Below are 15754 nucleotides of genomic sequence, written 5' to 3'. Positions count from 1 at the left end.
GTTTTTCATAATTGCTGTGAGCCAATGGCTGTACTTGGGTTGGGTTCATTGAAGGTAGGTGTATTTGATTATGCTTATAATTTAGTCTACTTAGACTCTACTCCACACCGCAAACACTACTGTTATTTTTCCTCATTTCTCTTTGTAGGCCATGGCCGACTGTATCAGCCTGAAGGCAGAGTTGGCTTGCTGATACTGGGGGGTTTGCCAGTCTAGTAGCTAGGTTGTATACTCCCTCTGTGCCACTGACTGTGTATTTTGTCCCTTCTGCAAGTGGTGCACTGCACTGTTTTCTTCCTTAACTTTTATGCACCAAATACTGTAGCCAGAACTGTTTCCCTTTGATTTGATTTGTCTAATTATATTTTAAAATTCTCACTGGATGTCATCTCTTGCCCATGGGCGAGACTGTTGGTCAGACCTAGAATCTGTGTTACATACAGATACCTGAAAATTCTACTTGTACTGTGCTTCACTACTGACACGCAAATTTTTCTACACCCAACGTGGTGTTTTGCTTTGTGCCTCATATGTTTTGCAGTGTGACATGTTTCTCATTTACAGATGGATGACAAATTAAAGGAAAAGCATCAACCTTACACACCTACTACTGTGAGGGGAGCCTGCACTACACTACATAAAAATTAGTCTAAAAACAAAAAAAGATTTTTATAGATTAAACTTGAACAAACAAACTGTCCTACATGCCTTAGGGTACTTATTGCCAACTTGAAACGCGGCATTCTTTGGTGAATTACAACAAATAAAAGTAAAAATTTTAAACTATGTATTATTATTATTGTCTGAAACCGATAAATATTTGATGTCTGAGGTCTACAGGGAAAACCACATACAAGCTCAAGATGTATTTTTCTACAAGAACATATATTTTTCAACAAAAGTAGTTGCATCTATTTTTACCATAATAGCGCATGTTCTTCTTACATATCTAAACTGTGTCTGTCATTAGTAAACATCTCCTTAATAAACAAGACTTTAGAGACTATCACTGTATGTCACCCACTGTGATCAGAGAGAAGAAAACGGTGCCAACTAACATTAATAGTTAATGATGAAAAACACATGCAGGCTACATTGTTCGTCTAAGAACGTTGCGTGCTGCTTAGTCAATTTATTTACTTTCACGGCATTTGACCCTGACCTTTCCTCTCTGCTGTGATTCTGTGTCAGACTGCACACAATCAATGTCTGTCCCCTTCTGCGTGATCACAAAAACACTAGACGCTCCCTGACAGGGGCTCCACTGGCAGCCCTGTCTTCTTGCATTTGGGCCACTAGATCATCCATTGGTGGTACTGGGACATCCCCCTCATTATCTCCTCCGCCCCCTACCATTGCCATTTCTGAAAGTGATGCTAATAACATGAATTCCAACAGATTGACATGGGTGAAGAGCCAGGAGATGAAATCCATACTTCATGCATTTTGCATGTAGAGGTAATTAGAGGATTTGGAGGGTATTAAATGCTTCTGCCAAAGTATCCACGTTCCTGGTGAGACAAGAAAGCAATCATTTTGAAGTTTAAAACATTAAAAATAGATGTGAAAAAGTTGACAAAAAACATAACAGATATGGTTAATGTAAGCTGTGATTTCTCCCTCGGTGTTAATGTAACCTTCAAACCTTGAGGCTTAATCCAACTGGTACAACCCATAAAAATGCCTGGGACGGTACCAGGGGCTATGTTTTGAAGCATAGCTTTAATTATGTGCCCTTTCTTGCTGAATAAGTGTCTGATTCTCTAACTATCCTTGAGACCCATTTTAAAGGTCTAAGAATGTGCCCTTGACAATCTTTCTCCCCTCTCATCTCCGTGGGCCCCTGACTCTAGCCATTAGGGAGATGCTTTGCCTTCTCTAAGCAATGACGGGTGAAATGGAGCACAAAATCCCAAAGCTCACCCTCTCCACAAACTCAGCACCTCTAAATTCTTACATACACTTATCTTCACATGAAAACATTGACAGTATAATTTTATGACTGGTGTTTGAGATGAAAAATATACAAAACCTATACCTATTAAAAACTGTGACTTGGTGAAACTTACATATGATATACTGTGTTTCATATTGTGTATGCTAGTATATATAATGGATTATGTTACTTATATATCTTTGCTCAATATGAGCTTGCTAATTCAAGGGGAAAGAAATTACATTTTCTGTGCCCAAAAACATATTGAAAGCAACCAACCAGCAAGCTCCAAGTGACACTAGGTGATTTTGTATGCTTTGCAGTCTCCTTGCCTTTGCTAAAAAACGTCACTATTTTGAGATGATGTGTGTATATGATGCCATTTTTTGTTTTTTACTAATTTAAGTAAAAAACAAAAAAGCCTGACTATCTTCCTTTATACTTTACAATAAATACTTATCTCAACATGAAACCACAAACACATGCATAATGCTTTGATTAAAAAACACATTACATGCAGGAATGATTACTCCTCCTTCCTATAATTGAAGCCACTGTATCATTTGCATGACCAAATAACCAAAAACAAATTGCCCTCCCTTTTAGTCATACTGTAACAAACCTCCGTATCAGTTTGCAGTCTAATGCTTTCACAAATTCACAACTTAAGGTAGTAAACAAGTTACTAAATTGCAGACACATGACAGATTGTAACTTTTCTTTGCCTTTTACATGCAAAACTGAAATGCTGCCACTGTTTTGCACTGGTCTCTGATCTGACGTTTCAGCTGCTCTGCAAAACTGAAACAAGGATTGACAATCAATGACTGGATTATTACATTGTGTCAAAGGCTGAACCAGCGGGAGTTGCTAAACTGAATAAGAATGTCAAAGGAGGAACAAAGATACATTCGAAAAAGAAAGAAAAAATAGTCATAGTTGAAGAAAAAGACAAAATTAACAGACCTTTGCAGAGCAAAAAAAAAAATTGACTTGTCACAGAAAAAAAGAACATGAATTGCTAATACCATTAAAAATTGTGCTGTTCTCTTCTCAGACATGTCATTGCAACAAAAAGCCAGCATCAAAAATTCTATTATTCATATGTACTTATCCTAATGTAACATGTGTGATTGGTAATGTTTTACATAAAACTTAAATTAAACCAGGTCTCTCCAATTACCAAGACAGTGCTTCATTATTAAAGACAAATTCCAGCTAAAGCCCCTTTTGTATGAACCTGGAAAGGGTTTGGTTTCATGGCTACATGACACCTGAGCTAGAGTGGAAGAGCTGATCATGGATACTTTATTCATAATCCAATTAATGAGATGCTTCACTGTGTGGAGCCAGTCTGTTCTCCTCAATGCAGTGTCCACATTAGAAAGCAAGCCAGTCTATGGTCTACAGGCCAAAATATAGCCTGAACTGTAGGACAGCAGAAAAAGAAAAGAAAAGAAAAAGAATTTGGATTATGGTTACTAAACCAGGTTACCAGGTTACTAAATTAAAATATGAAAATTCTCCTTTGAATCAGTATTTTTTACAGCAATCATAGCTTATATGGTGAAATTTGACATTGCATCAACATTGTTTTCCACTACCTTTTAAGTGTCCCAGTGTATCTCAGAACCCAAATATATGTAAACACACCAGAAAATTCAAATTCTTTATCAACTGCAAAGCAGCCTTTTGCAACACTTCTAACAAAAGCTATTAATGGAGAAAAAGGTACAACTGTGAACTTCACCTCTGGAAATCTTGAGCTGTAAAGTGCTCTTCCTTTAGGGTCACAGACACCAGCAAATGGGCTGCTCCTAATATAGTAAAGCCAATTAATGCTGGCCAAAATATTTTATTACAGATATTGAAACATGCCGTAGGTATTAAAGATACTGTGCTGCAGTGGTTTGAATCATATCTATCTACTAGACTCCAGTTTGTTCATGTAAATGGGGAGTCTTCTTCACACACTAAAGTTAATTATGAAGTTCCACAGGGTTTTGTGCTAGGACCAATTCTATTTACATAATACATGCTTCCCTGAGGCAGTATTATTAGAAGGCACAGTGTATATTTCTTATTGCTATGCAGATGATACCTATCTTTATTGATCCATGAAACCAGATGACACACACCAATTAGTTACTGAACTACCTCTAATTTCCTGCTTCTAAATTGAGATAAAACTGAGGTTACTGTACTCAGCCCTACAATTCTTAGAAACGTGGTATTTAACCGTGTACTTACTCTGGATGGCATTACCTTGGCCTCCAGTAACACTGTGAGGAATCTTGGAGTCATTTTTGACCAGGATATGTCCTTCAATGCACATATTAAGCAAATATGTAGAACTGCTTGCTTGCATTTGTGCAATATCTCTAAAATTAGAAACATCTTGTCTCAGAGTGCTGCTGAAAAGCCATTTCATGCATTTATTACTTCTAGGCTGGACTATTGTAATTTATTACTATTGGGCTGTCCTAAAAGTCCATGAAAAGCCTTCAGATGATTCAAAATGCTGCAGCAAGAGTACTGATGGGGACTAGAAAGAGAGAGCAGATTTCTCCCATGTTGGCTTCTCCTCATTGGCTCCCTGTTAAATCCAGAATTTAATTTAAAATCCTTCTTATATACAAGGTCTTGCATACACAGGTCCCATCTTATCTTAAAGACCTCATAGTACCATATCAACCCAGTAGAGCACTTCGCTCTCAGACTGCTGGCTTACATATTTAAAAGTAGAATGGGAGGCAGAGCCTTCAGCTTTCAGGTCCCTCTTCTGTGGAACTAGTTTCCAGTTTGAATTTGGGAGGCAGACACCTCTCTTTTTAAGATTAAGCTTAAAACTTGACTTTTTGATAAAGCTTAGGGCTGGTTGTTGGGGTTTTCTCTGTGTTATTGTATTGTATTGTATACAATTGTATGCAACTATTGCTGTGATTTGGTGCTATATAAATAAAATTGAATTGAATTGAATTCTGGTATAACTGGGCAGAGACCTGCGACAGATTGGCAACCTGTTCAAGCTGTACCCTGCCTCTAACCCTGTGACAGCTTAGATAGACTACAACCCTGAATTGGATACGTAGGAAAAATGGATGATGGATAACTGCGCAGAGTACTTTTCTTCAGTCTTTCTTTCTTTAAGGCTAATTTACATTCACAAACTGTGGGGGAAATAAAGTATCGTCTTAAGCCAAAAAAAAAAAAAAAAAAAAAAATCTCCAAAGCCACCAGTGTGAGACACTTCAAAATAAAATGTAAGTTTTTCCAGTAAGACGGAGCACTTTAATTACAAACGTTGACCTACATTCACTGTTAGACTCCTGTGTCGGATATTATTGGAACATGTTAAGGTACGTTTAATGTCTTTAGAGCGCTTTCTACTTCTGGTACATAACTCTGCACGCTCGCCTCATTCTTTTAGCAACAGGTATTGGTTGAAACTGAACACGTGACTGTGACGCTAAATAGGAAGTAGTTTACCCTGGCGTGTACGTTTGTTTACAGCCTCGAGTTCGCTGTCCGTACCCTGCCAGGACTGTGCTGTGTGGTTCAGAAACTTTACTGTTCAGCGTAATATTCAAAATACTTAACGAGTAATACCATACTACTCTGCGATTGTAATTTGTTTCGGAGCTGTAGACATTTTAGCATGTCACAAGACACAGCTAGCTTGCTAAACTGAAGCAACCTTCCCGGTTACACTGTGATGTTTCCGTAACAGCGTCATTGTCGTATCTCCACATTGTCGTACCTGTTTGTTTGCAGGTGCGATTGTTGTGTCTCTGAGTGAGGCAACGTTTACCCGTTAGCTATCTGGCAGACAAGCTAGCATGGAGGGAGCACAAAGCACCGTGACCTCTCAAAAAATGGACTAAGACGACAAGGTGTGTATCCAACTTTTGTACAAAGACTTTGCTGTGTTAATTACGCAGTTATCAGTATTTACTGCCTGACGCGATACGACTTCCTGCACCCATCTCTTCTCTTCAGGGATAATGAAACAGACTGACCAAAGAGCCAGCAGTGCACTATGGCATTGACTGAAGTGTACTGGGATCACCATATACCCCTACCAAAGCTTGCTCCAGTTCAGGCCAAGGTCACTGTTGCCCTGGTGGCACTCCTGTGCTTCATTAACAGTTATGACGGAGAGTTTGTATTTGATGATTCTGAAGCAATTGTTAACAACAAGGCAAGTTTTTCATTCATCAACAGCTTCATTCCACTTGCAGACTTGCACTTGCAAAAACTGTCACTCTCTTTGTGTTTGTGGTTGCAGGACTTGCGACCAACAACATCCCTAAGCAACATCTGGACCAATGACTTCTGGGGAACCAACCTGAGTAGCAACTCTAGCCACAAATCCTACCGACCTCTCACTGTCCTTACATTTAGGTAAGGAGTCCTTGTCAAGGTGTGGACGTCCACAATGATTTACATTTTGGTTGTGAAGGTGTGCTTCAAAACTTTTCATAAGCCAGTTTTGTGCATAAGCCACTCTCTCTGCATGTCTCCTTATGAAGTGTTATGAATTTCTTTACAAAGAATGCTTTCAGTAAGCTGAACTGATTCTCTGCGTCAAGTTTGTTTTAATTGTGACTTCTAAAAGAATTAAAAACGTTACTGCACTGAAAATACCTATACGTTCTCATCTGCCACTTTATTAGGTACACTTTGCTAGCCCTAGTCTGAGCCACCTTTTGCCTTTGGAACTACCTTAAGTCTTCATGACACAGATTCAACAAGGTGCTTGAAACATTCCTCAGAGATTTTGGCCCATATTAACATGACAGCATCACACAGTTGTTGCAGATTTGTCGCCTGCAATTCCATGATGCTCATCTCCTGTTCCACCGCATCCCACATCCCACCATCAGTTGACTGTGGAGGCCATTTGAATACAGTGAACTCATTCACTGTACTCAAATGACAATGCTCATGTTTAAGAATACAATTTGAGTTGATTTGAGCTTTCTGACATGGTGTATTATCCTGCTGGAAGCAGCCTTGAGAAGCTGGGTACACTGTGGTCATAAAGGGATGAACATGGTCAGCAGCCATACTCATGTAGACTGTGGTGCTTAAATGATGCTCAGTTGGTGCTAAGGATTAAGAAAATACCTTACCCACACCATTGCACCACCACTACCAGCCTGAACTGTTCATGCAAAGCAGGATAGGTCCATGCCTTCATGTTGTTTACACCAAATTCTGACCCTACCATCCGAATGTGGCAGTAGAAATCAAGACTCATCAGCCTTGCTCTCAGATTGAAGCAGTCTGGCCATTCTCCCCTGGCATCAACAAGACTTTTTTTGGCCAGAGAAGTGCCACGCACTAGATATTTTCTTTTTCTTTAGACCATTCTCTGTAAACCCTAGAGGTGGTTCTGTGGGAAAATCCCAGTAGATAAGCAGTTTCTGAAATACTTCAGCAGGACATCTTGAACACGTCTACATTGCATTGACTTACTGTCATGTGATTGGCTGATTATATATTTGTATTATTATGTTGAACAGTACCTAGTAAAGTGCCTGGTGAGTATATATTTATTTAGCTGATTAAACGTGACAAAAAGTTAACACGGCTGTTGAGAAAGAAAAATGCATGACATTCACCATTTTTACATGTTGCACTGGATTGATTTAATGTGGCAGTGCATCTAAATACCAAACCACATTAGATCACATCCCATGTGCACAGATGACCTGAAACCTTCAATCCAAATGAGCTCAGTCAGAATTCTAAATATGTGCATGTGATTGCAGCCGCTAATGTTAAAACTTCACTTTTAAAATACTTGCTGCTCTGTTAATTGTTGAACACCTCTACATAGTTCCTGTCAGCACTTTTCCACAGTAAGGACTTGACTGCTTCATACTGCTTCTGTAGGTTACTTCTTACTGCAGGAACTTGCACAATATTTTAGGTCAGTCATTACCTCTGTGCATGTTCTGACAGCAGGAACTCTCTCTGTAGTATCTCTTTCAAGGATGTTTTCAGGGTGGGGAAAAAGGTACTTCAGCCCCTAAAAACTGCAGGGCACAGTTCAGAGATGGTTGGTAAACTCAAAACAACTCCATTCTTTAAAAAAAACAGCAAATACTGCTTCTTGAGGCTGCTGGATAACAGCAGACTCAAGTAGCAGCCTTCTCTAGTCAAACATTGCCATCAGCTACTTAAAATTCACCACAGGGGAAACACAACAAACAGTAACACTGCTGCTATATCAGTTTGATTTTGATGTGTTCATCACTTGCAGTTTGTAGCTGTTGTAAATTGATTACATCACCTTGTGAAACCAGTGGAAACAGGCTGATTGGGGGTCACAGCTTTTTCTCTCACCCTTGCTTTCGTATATCAAGATTCTTGGCTGTATTCTCTGTATATAACACTGCAGTTAATAATTATGTAACATGATGACGCCAATGGGACATATTACAGCTTTATAACAGCTTCCCCCCTCCTCACGGATATACTTTCCTTCACCTGCTGCATTCAGCATTAGGTTTTTCTCTTGTCTCGCTGTTGTAGGTTGAACTACCTCGTAGTGGGAGGCCTTCACCCTGTTGGCTTCCATGTGCTGAACATCATCCTCCATGCTGTCATATCTGCACTTATGATTGATGTGTTTGCTGTACTTATTGGTGGACTGGCCTATGATGAGAAGGGCAGGATACTGAACCATGCTCCCAAGACCTCTCTGCTTGCCGCCATCTTCTTTGCTGCACACCCAGTTCACACCGAAAGTGTAAGTAGAGTTCAAGTGTTTATTTATATGCACAATCTTATAAGTATACAGTCAGTGAAATGTTTCGGTAAGCAGTAACATCATCAGTGATTTCCTGTATAGTTCTACAGCTAACTTCATACCAACATATATACATACATATGCTACAATCATCATAGTAAGATTTACATCAGTTTTTTGTTTTTTTTCTCCATCCTGATGTAGAAGTTCTTAAGTCAGCTCCAGGTTTTTATTTGGACTTGGTTGGGTTGTTACTGCTATGGAGCTGTGCACCTCAATAAGATAGTTTTGATTTTGGGCCACAAATAAACCTTTGCCAAAAACGTGAATTCTCTACAACAATATGGCATCATGACACATGAATCCAGAGCATCCAGTAGTTCCATGCCAAGAACAAATGCCCATCTCAGCTGGGAATGCAGGTCAAGGTGTGTGCAGTAACACGACCTGACTATTAGCCATGTTGGGATGCTTATTGACCTGCCCTTATGTGTTTTTTGCTGGAAAGCAGCAATTCCCTGTCCATTTCCCTTTAATCATGCAGGGCAAGGACTTGGTAAGACCTGGGGGGGGAGGGAGGGAGGCAGTCTGTCTGCTTGGGCCTGCTGTATGTATCAAAGCAGGCGACCACAGGATGCCAATCATACTTTACACACACACACTGTATAGAACACACACACCAACATGCCACACTGGTAATGAGAGTTTCTTTTGAGCTCTTTTAATAAGCTTCCTTTTGTAACTGGATGCACTGCGCAAAACTGAATATGTTACGGTGCATGTGTAGCAAAATGAAATCATTTATAAAGTGGTTTACAAGATAATGTTTCTTAAAGTGCATTTCATAGTTAAATTGGTTCTTCCTGTCTTATGTATCACGTCTTTTAATGTCTTGGAATTTCTCTCCGTTTTCTCTCTATATCTCTATAAGGTCGCTGGCATAGTGGGCCGAGCAGACCTTTTATGCGCACTCTTCTTCCAGCTCTCTTTCCTCACCTACTGCAAAGCTTTTAACAAAGGTACGTATCTAACACGAGTATTACTCTTTAGGTACACAGTAATTCTATACTGTACAACGCCCTTTCCATATGTCGCTAGCATCAAAACATTATCGATCCGCATTCGATGCATCTGTCTGAACACACACATTTCAATCCTTTCCTGTCTCTAACCAGCTTGGTTTTGGCTGTGTGTTCTCAGGGAGTGACAGAGATGACAGGTTTTCTCTCCAGTGGTTTGTGGTCAGCCTCTTGCTGTGTGCTGCAGCAATGCTCTGTAAAGAACAAGGCATCACTGTCTTGGTATGAAGTCTTTCTGTAAGGTCATTTTTAGAAGTGATGATTTCATTCTGTCCAGTATTACTAACCGGAATAGGCTCGATCTCGCCATCCTATTGTAATATGTGCTTGCATAAAAATAAGTCTCGTATTTTTTTACGTATATGAAATGAGTTAATTCATTTTGTTGCTGACCTATATGCATTTAAATGCCATTTCTCCTTCTTTTTCTATGCATTTTCCTTCAGGGTGTGAATGCTGCCTTTGATGTCCTCCTGATCTGTAATGTTAATGTGTATGAACTCAGCCAGAGGCTACTCCTTAGGAAGAAATCATTTGATGTGAGTTAGATTTTGTACAACCCTCCCCCTGCTTTTCTGTCATAAATTATACACTCCTTTGTATGATTTATGTCACATTACATGCATTGTCTATATAAAGAAATTCAGTACATTAGCCATTACACAGTGCCTGAAAGTAACTAACGAGCTATAGATTTTTAATTGTAAGTGACAAATGGTAATATTTTTCTGACAGGTGAGTGAGTTGTTGCGAATGGGATTGCTTACACGACTGGCTCTAATGGGTCTTGGAGGACTCCTGATGCTCTATGCACGCTGGAGGATCATGGGAACTGGACCACCAGCTTTCACTGAAGTAGACAACCCAGCTTCTTTTGCAGAAAATGTAATCCTCAGGGTAAGAAAGATTTGAGTCTATTTCACAATATTTATTCATGCATTATAATTACAGACAATTTCATCTTTAAATGATTCTTATTGATCTATGTAATTATGAATTGGCTTTATTGAAGCATACATTCAATTCTTTCATCAATTTAGTTTAATTCAGTATCTAATATTATGTTTGTCCCAAGTAATTTTCATGATTTTTAAACACTGTGTTTGCTTTTGAATTTAAATACTTTTTTTTTTTCTCCGCTGATTTTGTCCCTGCTCTCTTCGCTTCCGTTTTTGATTGGCAGATAGTGAACTATAATTACTACTACTCCCTTAATGCCTGGCTGCTGCTGTGTCCCTGGTGGCTGTGTTTTGATTGGTCCATGGGCTGTGTGCCTCTCATTAAGTCAGCCACTGATTGGAGGATGGTGTGGCTGCTGCTGCTCTGGTGCATCCTGGTCGGCTTGATAAGCCAAGCCTTATGCTCACAGGACAGCCAGAGGAGGAGGTAAGTGAGGAAAGCCATCTCAGATTTGCTGTAGATGAAACGAAGTACATGTTGGCCTCTAAAGACGTACACTCGATTGTGACTATAAGACTGTACCCACTGCAGCGTGACCAGAGCACCACATCTCGATTGCTGTTAGCGGACTTCATGCTTGATTTAGTGCAGACTGCATCCAGCCGACATTTTCTGGGGGTTATGGCTTTTGGGTGCAATACTAAATCTCATCTTCATACATTGTCAAATGCCTTTTATTGAGAGTCGTGTACTTGTGTATATTCTGTTTTCCTTACCAGGACTTTGACCCTGGGTCTGGTGCTACTGGTGGTCCCTTTTCTGCCTGCGAGCAACATTTTTTTTAGGGTGGGCTTTGTCATTGCTGAGAGAGTTCTCTACTTGTCTTCAGCCGGCTACTGCCTGCTGCTGGCATACTCTTTAGGACACTGCTTCTGCCGTTGGTCCAAATACAGGGTAGGCCTAAACGATAATAAAAAGATTGCATTAAATCAAAGGACACCACAACTTGAACAGTTTCCAGTAAAGATTCATTTTATAAAGTCATCAGGTTGCATGGTCTTGATTTTTAAACTCAAAATCTGTTTTCAAAACCAGCTTTGATAATTCAGTAACTCCTGATAGAGGGAAGGTACAGATATGAGAAATGTCTAATGACTTATCTATAAAGGGATGATGACAGCAGGTGGTGTCCATGTGCTACAGAAATACATTTTGTAGCCTATTAATTCTGTGTCACACATCATTTGACTTCAAGCTTAATATTGTAATGTTTTACAGTACTTGGCTGTTTAATGGCTCCTTTTTTCTTTGTACAGAAGTTGCTGTGCGTCATGGTGCTTGCGCTGCTCTGTGTGCATGTAGTGCGCTGTGCTCTCCGCAGCCACCAGTGGCGTTCAGAACAAAGCCTCTTCACCAGCGCCCTTTCTGTCTGTCCACTCAACGCCAAGGTAAAAATCAGTTATTTGTGTTTCCCCTCTTCAGTTTGTGCCAGTAAATTATTCTAGTGCACATTTTGAATATAGATTATTTGCATACACACATCCTAATGCTCTAAGTGTTGATGATTGTTTCCTCAGGTGCATTATAATGTGGGTAAGAACCTGGCTGACAGAGGGTACACTACTGCTGCTATTACATATTACAGAGAGGCAGTCAGGTATGTGTCCTTACAAGCAATGACAGGCTAATGCATTTCTAACACAGGAACCAGATATTGACTTGTTTGTCGTATGCTGTTTATGGCTTTCAGGCTACATCCTACGTATGTCCATGCAATGAACAACCTGGGGAATATCCTGAAGGAGAAAAATGAACTCGTGGAAGCAGAGCAGCTATTGTCTAAAGCTGTTTCCATTCAGTGTGTTGTCTAACATCAAAGTATAAACCAACAACAGGTCTTTTAACAGATTTCAACTCCCTGTTGAGCACTTTGTTTTCTTTTTAAATCTGTGCAGACCTGATTTTGCTGCAGCTTGGATGAATCTGGGTATAGTTCAGAACAGCTTGCAGAAGTTTGAGGAAGCAGAGAAGAGTTACTGGAACGCCATCCGCTTCCGGAGAAAATACCCAGACTGCTACTATAATCTGGGACGCTTGGTGAGGGTCCAGGATGTTACTAATCGTGTGCCGGCTCAGACTGCGCAATATCTTTGCTCATTATCATTGTCGCTGAGTGAGAGTAAGCTATTATCAAAAAACAGAGACAAGACAGACTACACTCCTACATGAAGCAGAAAGCAAACGCACAGTTGCAACCAAACACTTTCTCTTCTTCATCCATTTCAGTTTCATTTATATATTGTCAAGATTGTTCCTTTGGCATGTTTATATTGGTCAGCCTGAGGGAGGAAATTATTGACAAGAGCCCCAAAAAATTATAACATGTTGTGAGGCGTCCCACATGACACACCACACAAACCAGTGTCGCACATCATCCAGATCTAGTTACATGCATGCCGAGGCCAAAAAAAAAATAGAAACATGCCTTGAATTCAAAATAATTTTCTGTGCCTCTTATTTCATGACAGTATGCTGACCAGAACAGACACCTGGATGCCCTAAATGCGTGGAGGAACGCGACTGTGTTAAAGCCAGACCACAGCCTGGCTTGGAACAACATGGTCATTCTGCTGGACAACACTGGTAGTGGAAAAGTGCACATGCTCACACACACAGACACACACGTCCATGTTTTAATACACAAACTTCACCAAACACTAGAGTACAGTTATTTTAATGTTTTATGTGATGCTTTTATAAGAAGTGTTTGTTGTTGTTAAAACCAATAACTAATAACATTCACCCTTTTGTGAATTTAGCTGAATATGAGTCACTTTACTTTAAAAAAAAAAAAAAACTCTTTTGTGGCTGCACTTTGTTACAGGATTCACAGCCAAGAAACAAAGTGTTGTTATTTTGGGAAGGCAGGAAATCTAAATGGCCAACAAGATTAGACCGGAAGAGCAGGAATCAGCAATGCTTGAAATTTATGTATTAAAGCTTTGTGTTGTGAGTTTTGAAGGCAGTCTTCCCTGCCGTGTGGAGAATGCTCTGATTTCCAAACGCTCGAGCCGTTTTGTCAGAAGCTGCTCCCGTGGGGGCGGAGTCTCCCAGGAGGGTACTGGAACTGTCCAATCAGGGCCCAGTATGTTCCTGATCAAACGTGGGCAAGCACAGCCAGAACAGCGCCCCCTCAGAGGTTCCCCCACCGCATTTGTTCCCCAAATCTGACAGAAATAATTCTACCCATCTCCCCAGCTCCACTCCAAACAAAAAAAAAAAAAAAAAAGAGAGAGAGAGATAAAAGAAGAACAATAGGTGTCATTTTGAAAAAGTGAGGAACTGGGAATATTGTTTTCTCTTTGGTCTTGGCCCCTCCTTCTTTGTTTTGATCATTACACAAACAAAAGACCGAATCAGTGTAAATTTAGGCAGACCCACACAGCCGCGCATGTAGTCGCGTGTTGCCGAGCTGTCTGAAGGGCACGGGCCATGACTCAGGACATGACTGCCATTGTTTTGCCCTCTGTTTCTCTGTCTGTCTGTCTCTCTCCATTTCTGGCCAGACATCAGACGGATCTGTGACAGAGATCAATAACCCAGTGGGCCTTGTGTTCATCCTTAATTAGGAGACTAAACCAATCCTCCATGTGTGGAGAGAGAAAAACTCTGCTCTAGATACTGCTGACAAATAAAGCGCACACAGTCAGACTCTCTGTGTATTAGCTGTATCTTTGAATTTGTGTTTTTAACAGTCTGAAACACACTAATGTAGGACAGCATCTTTTACTGAATCCTCATGATTTGAACTGTTAACAAGCTTTGTTGCAGAAATGTTGCCTGCCTTGCTGTGTAGATTACACTAAATACATTTGAGCATGTGCCCAAAGCCATAGGTTGTACTTTGATTTTATTGTCTGACTATAGTGGTAATTTTCTGTTCTGTCTGTGAGGTAACTTGGGTCAAGCAGAGCTGATCGGCCGAGAGGCTCTGAGAGTCCTCCCCAACGACCACACCATCATGTTTTCATTGGCTAATGTCCTGGGGAAATTACAAAAATATAAGGTCAGTAAACAGTATGCATTGTAAAGATTTTATGCTTTACAGTACTGTCTGCTCTCATATAGGACTTGGACTAGTAAAGACAATTCAGAATGTTTTTTTTTTTTTTTTTCCCCTCCTCCCTTTGTTTTATCTCAGGAGTCAGAGGGCTTCTTTCTTCACGCCCTCCGGATCAACCCAAATGCTGCTAGTTGCCATGGAAATTTAGGTAAGACGATTTTGGTTGTGTCACATATGTTACAGTGTTGCCGAGAGCTTCCAAGCACTCAGAAGCAAAAAGAATATTTATGCTTGCTAGCAGAAGTAATATTGTGGAGTCTACCTGCATTGAATGAGCTAAATGAATAGAATTAGAATCACTGCAGCTTCTCAGCTTAAAGCAGCTTTCTTTTTCTGCTTTTATTTATTTATTTTTTTTGTTCCTTCCTCAGCTGTGTTGTATCATCGCTGGGGGAAGCTGGATCTGGCAAAGAAACACTATGAGCTTTCTCTAAAGTTGGACCCTGAGGCTCCTGGGACCAGAGACAACTACAACATGCTGCGACGCAAACTGGACCAACTTAAACGCAACACACCCTGAGGGAACCCACTTTGACTCCTGCCTACTGAAGAACAAATTTTTTCCATTGTTTCACTTGATATTATTTGAGTTCACTCTAATTTTGGCTTTGAAACATTTGGAAATAAAGACCAAAATCTGTTTATCAAGCTTTAGTTCTGTTCTTTAAAAAAAAAAAAAAAATATATATATATATATATATATATATATATATATATATATATATATATCATCTGTGGCTTGTTTAGGAGTGTTGCATGCCTGTGCTGGCTACATTGTCTCCTACGCCGTGCTGTTTTGTTGCCCCATTTGAGGGCCATGTGGACCTGATCCATGTTGAACCCCATTCTCTTTTCATCTCTGACCCTATGTTGTGTCAGCTGGACAGAGCACCATGCACATGCAGAGGATCTGTTGTTACATTTATTTGGGTTGGCCCTTTTTCAGGAGTTCCCAA

The 15754-nt window shown here is 40.1% G+C and overlaps 1 protein-coding gene across 1 annotated transcript; it reads left to right on the top strand.

Moving 5' to 3' along the window:
* Positions 1 to 5409: 5409 nt before the first annotated feature.
* On the top strand, positions 5410 to 15427 carry tmtc4 (transmembrane O-mannosyltransferase targeting cadherins 4). The gene is made up of 18 exons (XM_030758892.1): positions 5410 to 5829; positions 5936 to 6137; positions 6225 to 6340; positions 8480 to 8696; positions 9628 to 9715; positions 9897 to 9997; positions 10222 to 10314; positions 10511 to 10672; positions 10959 to 11161; positions 11455 to 11629; positions 11992 to 12123; positions 12253 to 12332; positions 12426 to 12533; positions 12631 to 12772; positions 13204 to 13318; positions 14629 to 14741; positions 14877 to 14946; positions 15170 to 15427. The coding sequence occupies exons 2-18, from the start codon at positions 5976 to 5978 to the stop codon at positions 15316 to 15318; spliced, it is 2226 nt and encodes a 741-aa protein (XP_030614752.1). The 5' UTR covers positions 5410 to 5829; positions 5936 to 5975; the 3' UTR covers positions 15319 to 15427.
* The last annotated feature ends 327 nt before the right edge of the window (positions 15428 to 15754 follow it).

This window comes from Archocentrus centrarchus, chromosome 21 (genome assembly GCF_007364275.1).
Source record: "Archocentrus centrarchus isolate MPI-CPG fArcCen1 chromosome 21, fArcCen1, whole genome shotgun sequence".
Classification (NCBI taxonomy): domain Eukaryota; kingdom Metazoa; phylum Chordata; class Actinopteri; order Cichliformes; family Cichlidae; genus Archocentrus; species Archocentrus centrarchus.
The sequence above is the reverse complement of the archived record's forward strand: the minus strand, read 5'-3'. Positions and strand labels throughout refer to the sequence as shown.

What these genes read in the sequence shown, in the direction of transcription:
- tmtc4 (XM_030758892.1), top strand. Translation starts at nt 5,976, where the DNA reads ATGGCATTGACTGAAGTGTACTGGGATCACCATATACCCCTACCAAAG. An exon ending in TCTAAAGCTGTTTCCATTCA is followed by an intron (nt 12,534 to 12,630) that starts GTGTGTTGTCTA and finishes AAATCTGTGCAG; the next exon opens with ACCTGATTTTGCTGCAGCTT. An exon ending in GGAAATTACAAAAATATAAG is followed by an intron (nt 14,742 to 14,876) that starts GTCAGTAAACAG and finishes GTTTTATCTCAG; the next exon opens with GAGTCAGAGGGCTTCTTTCT.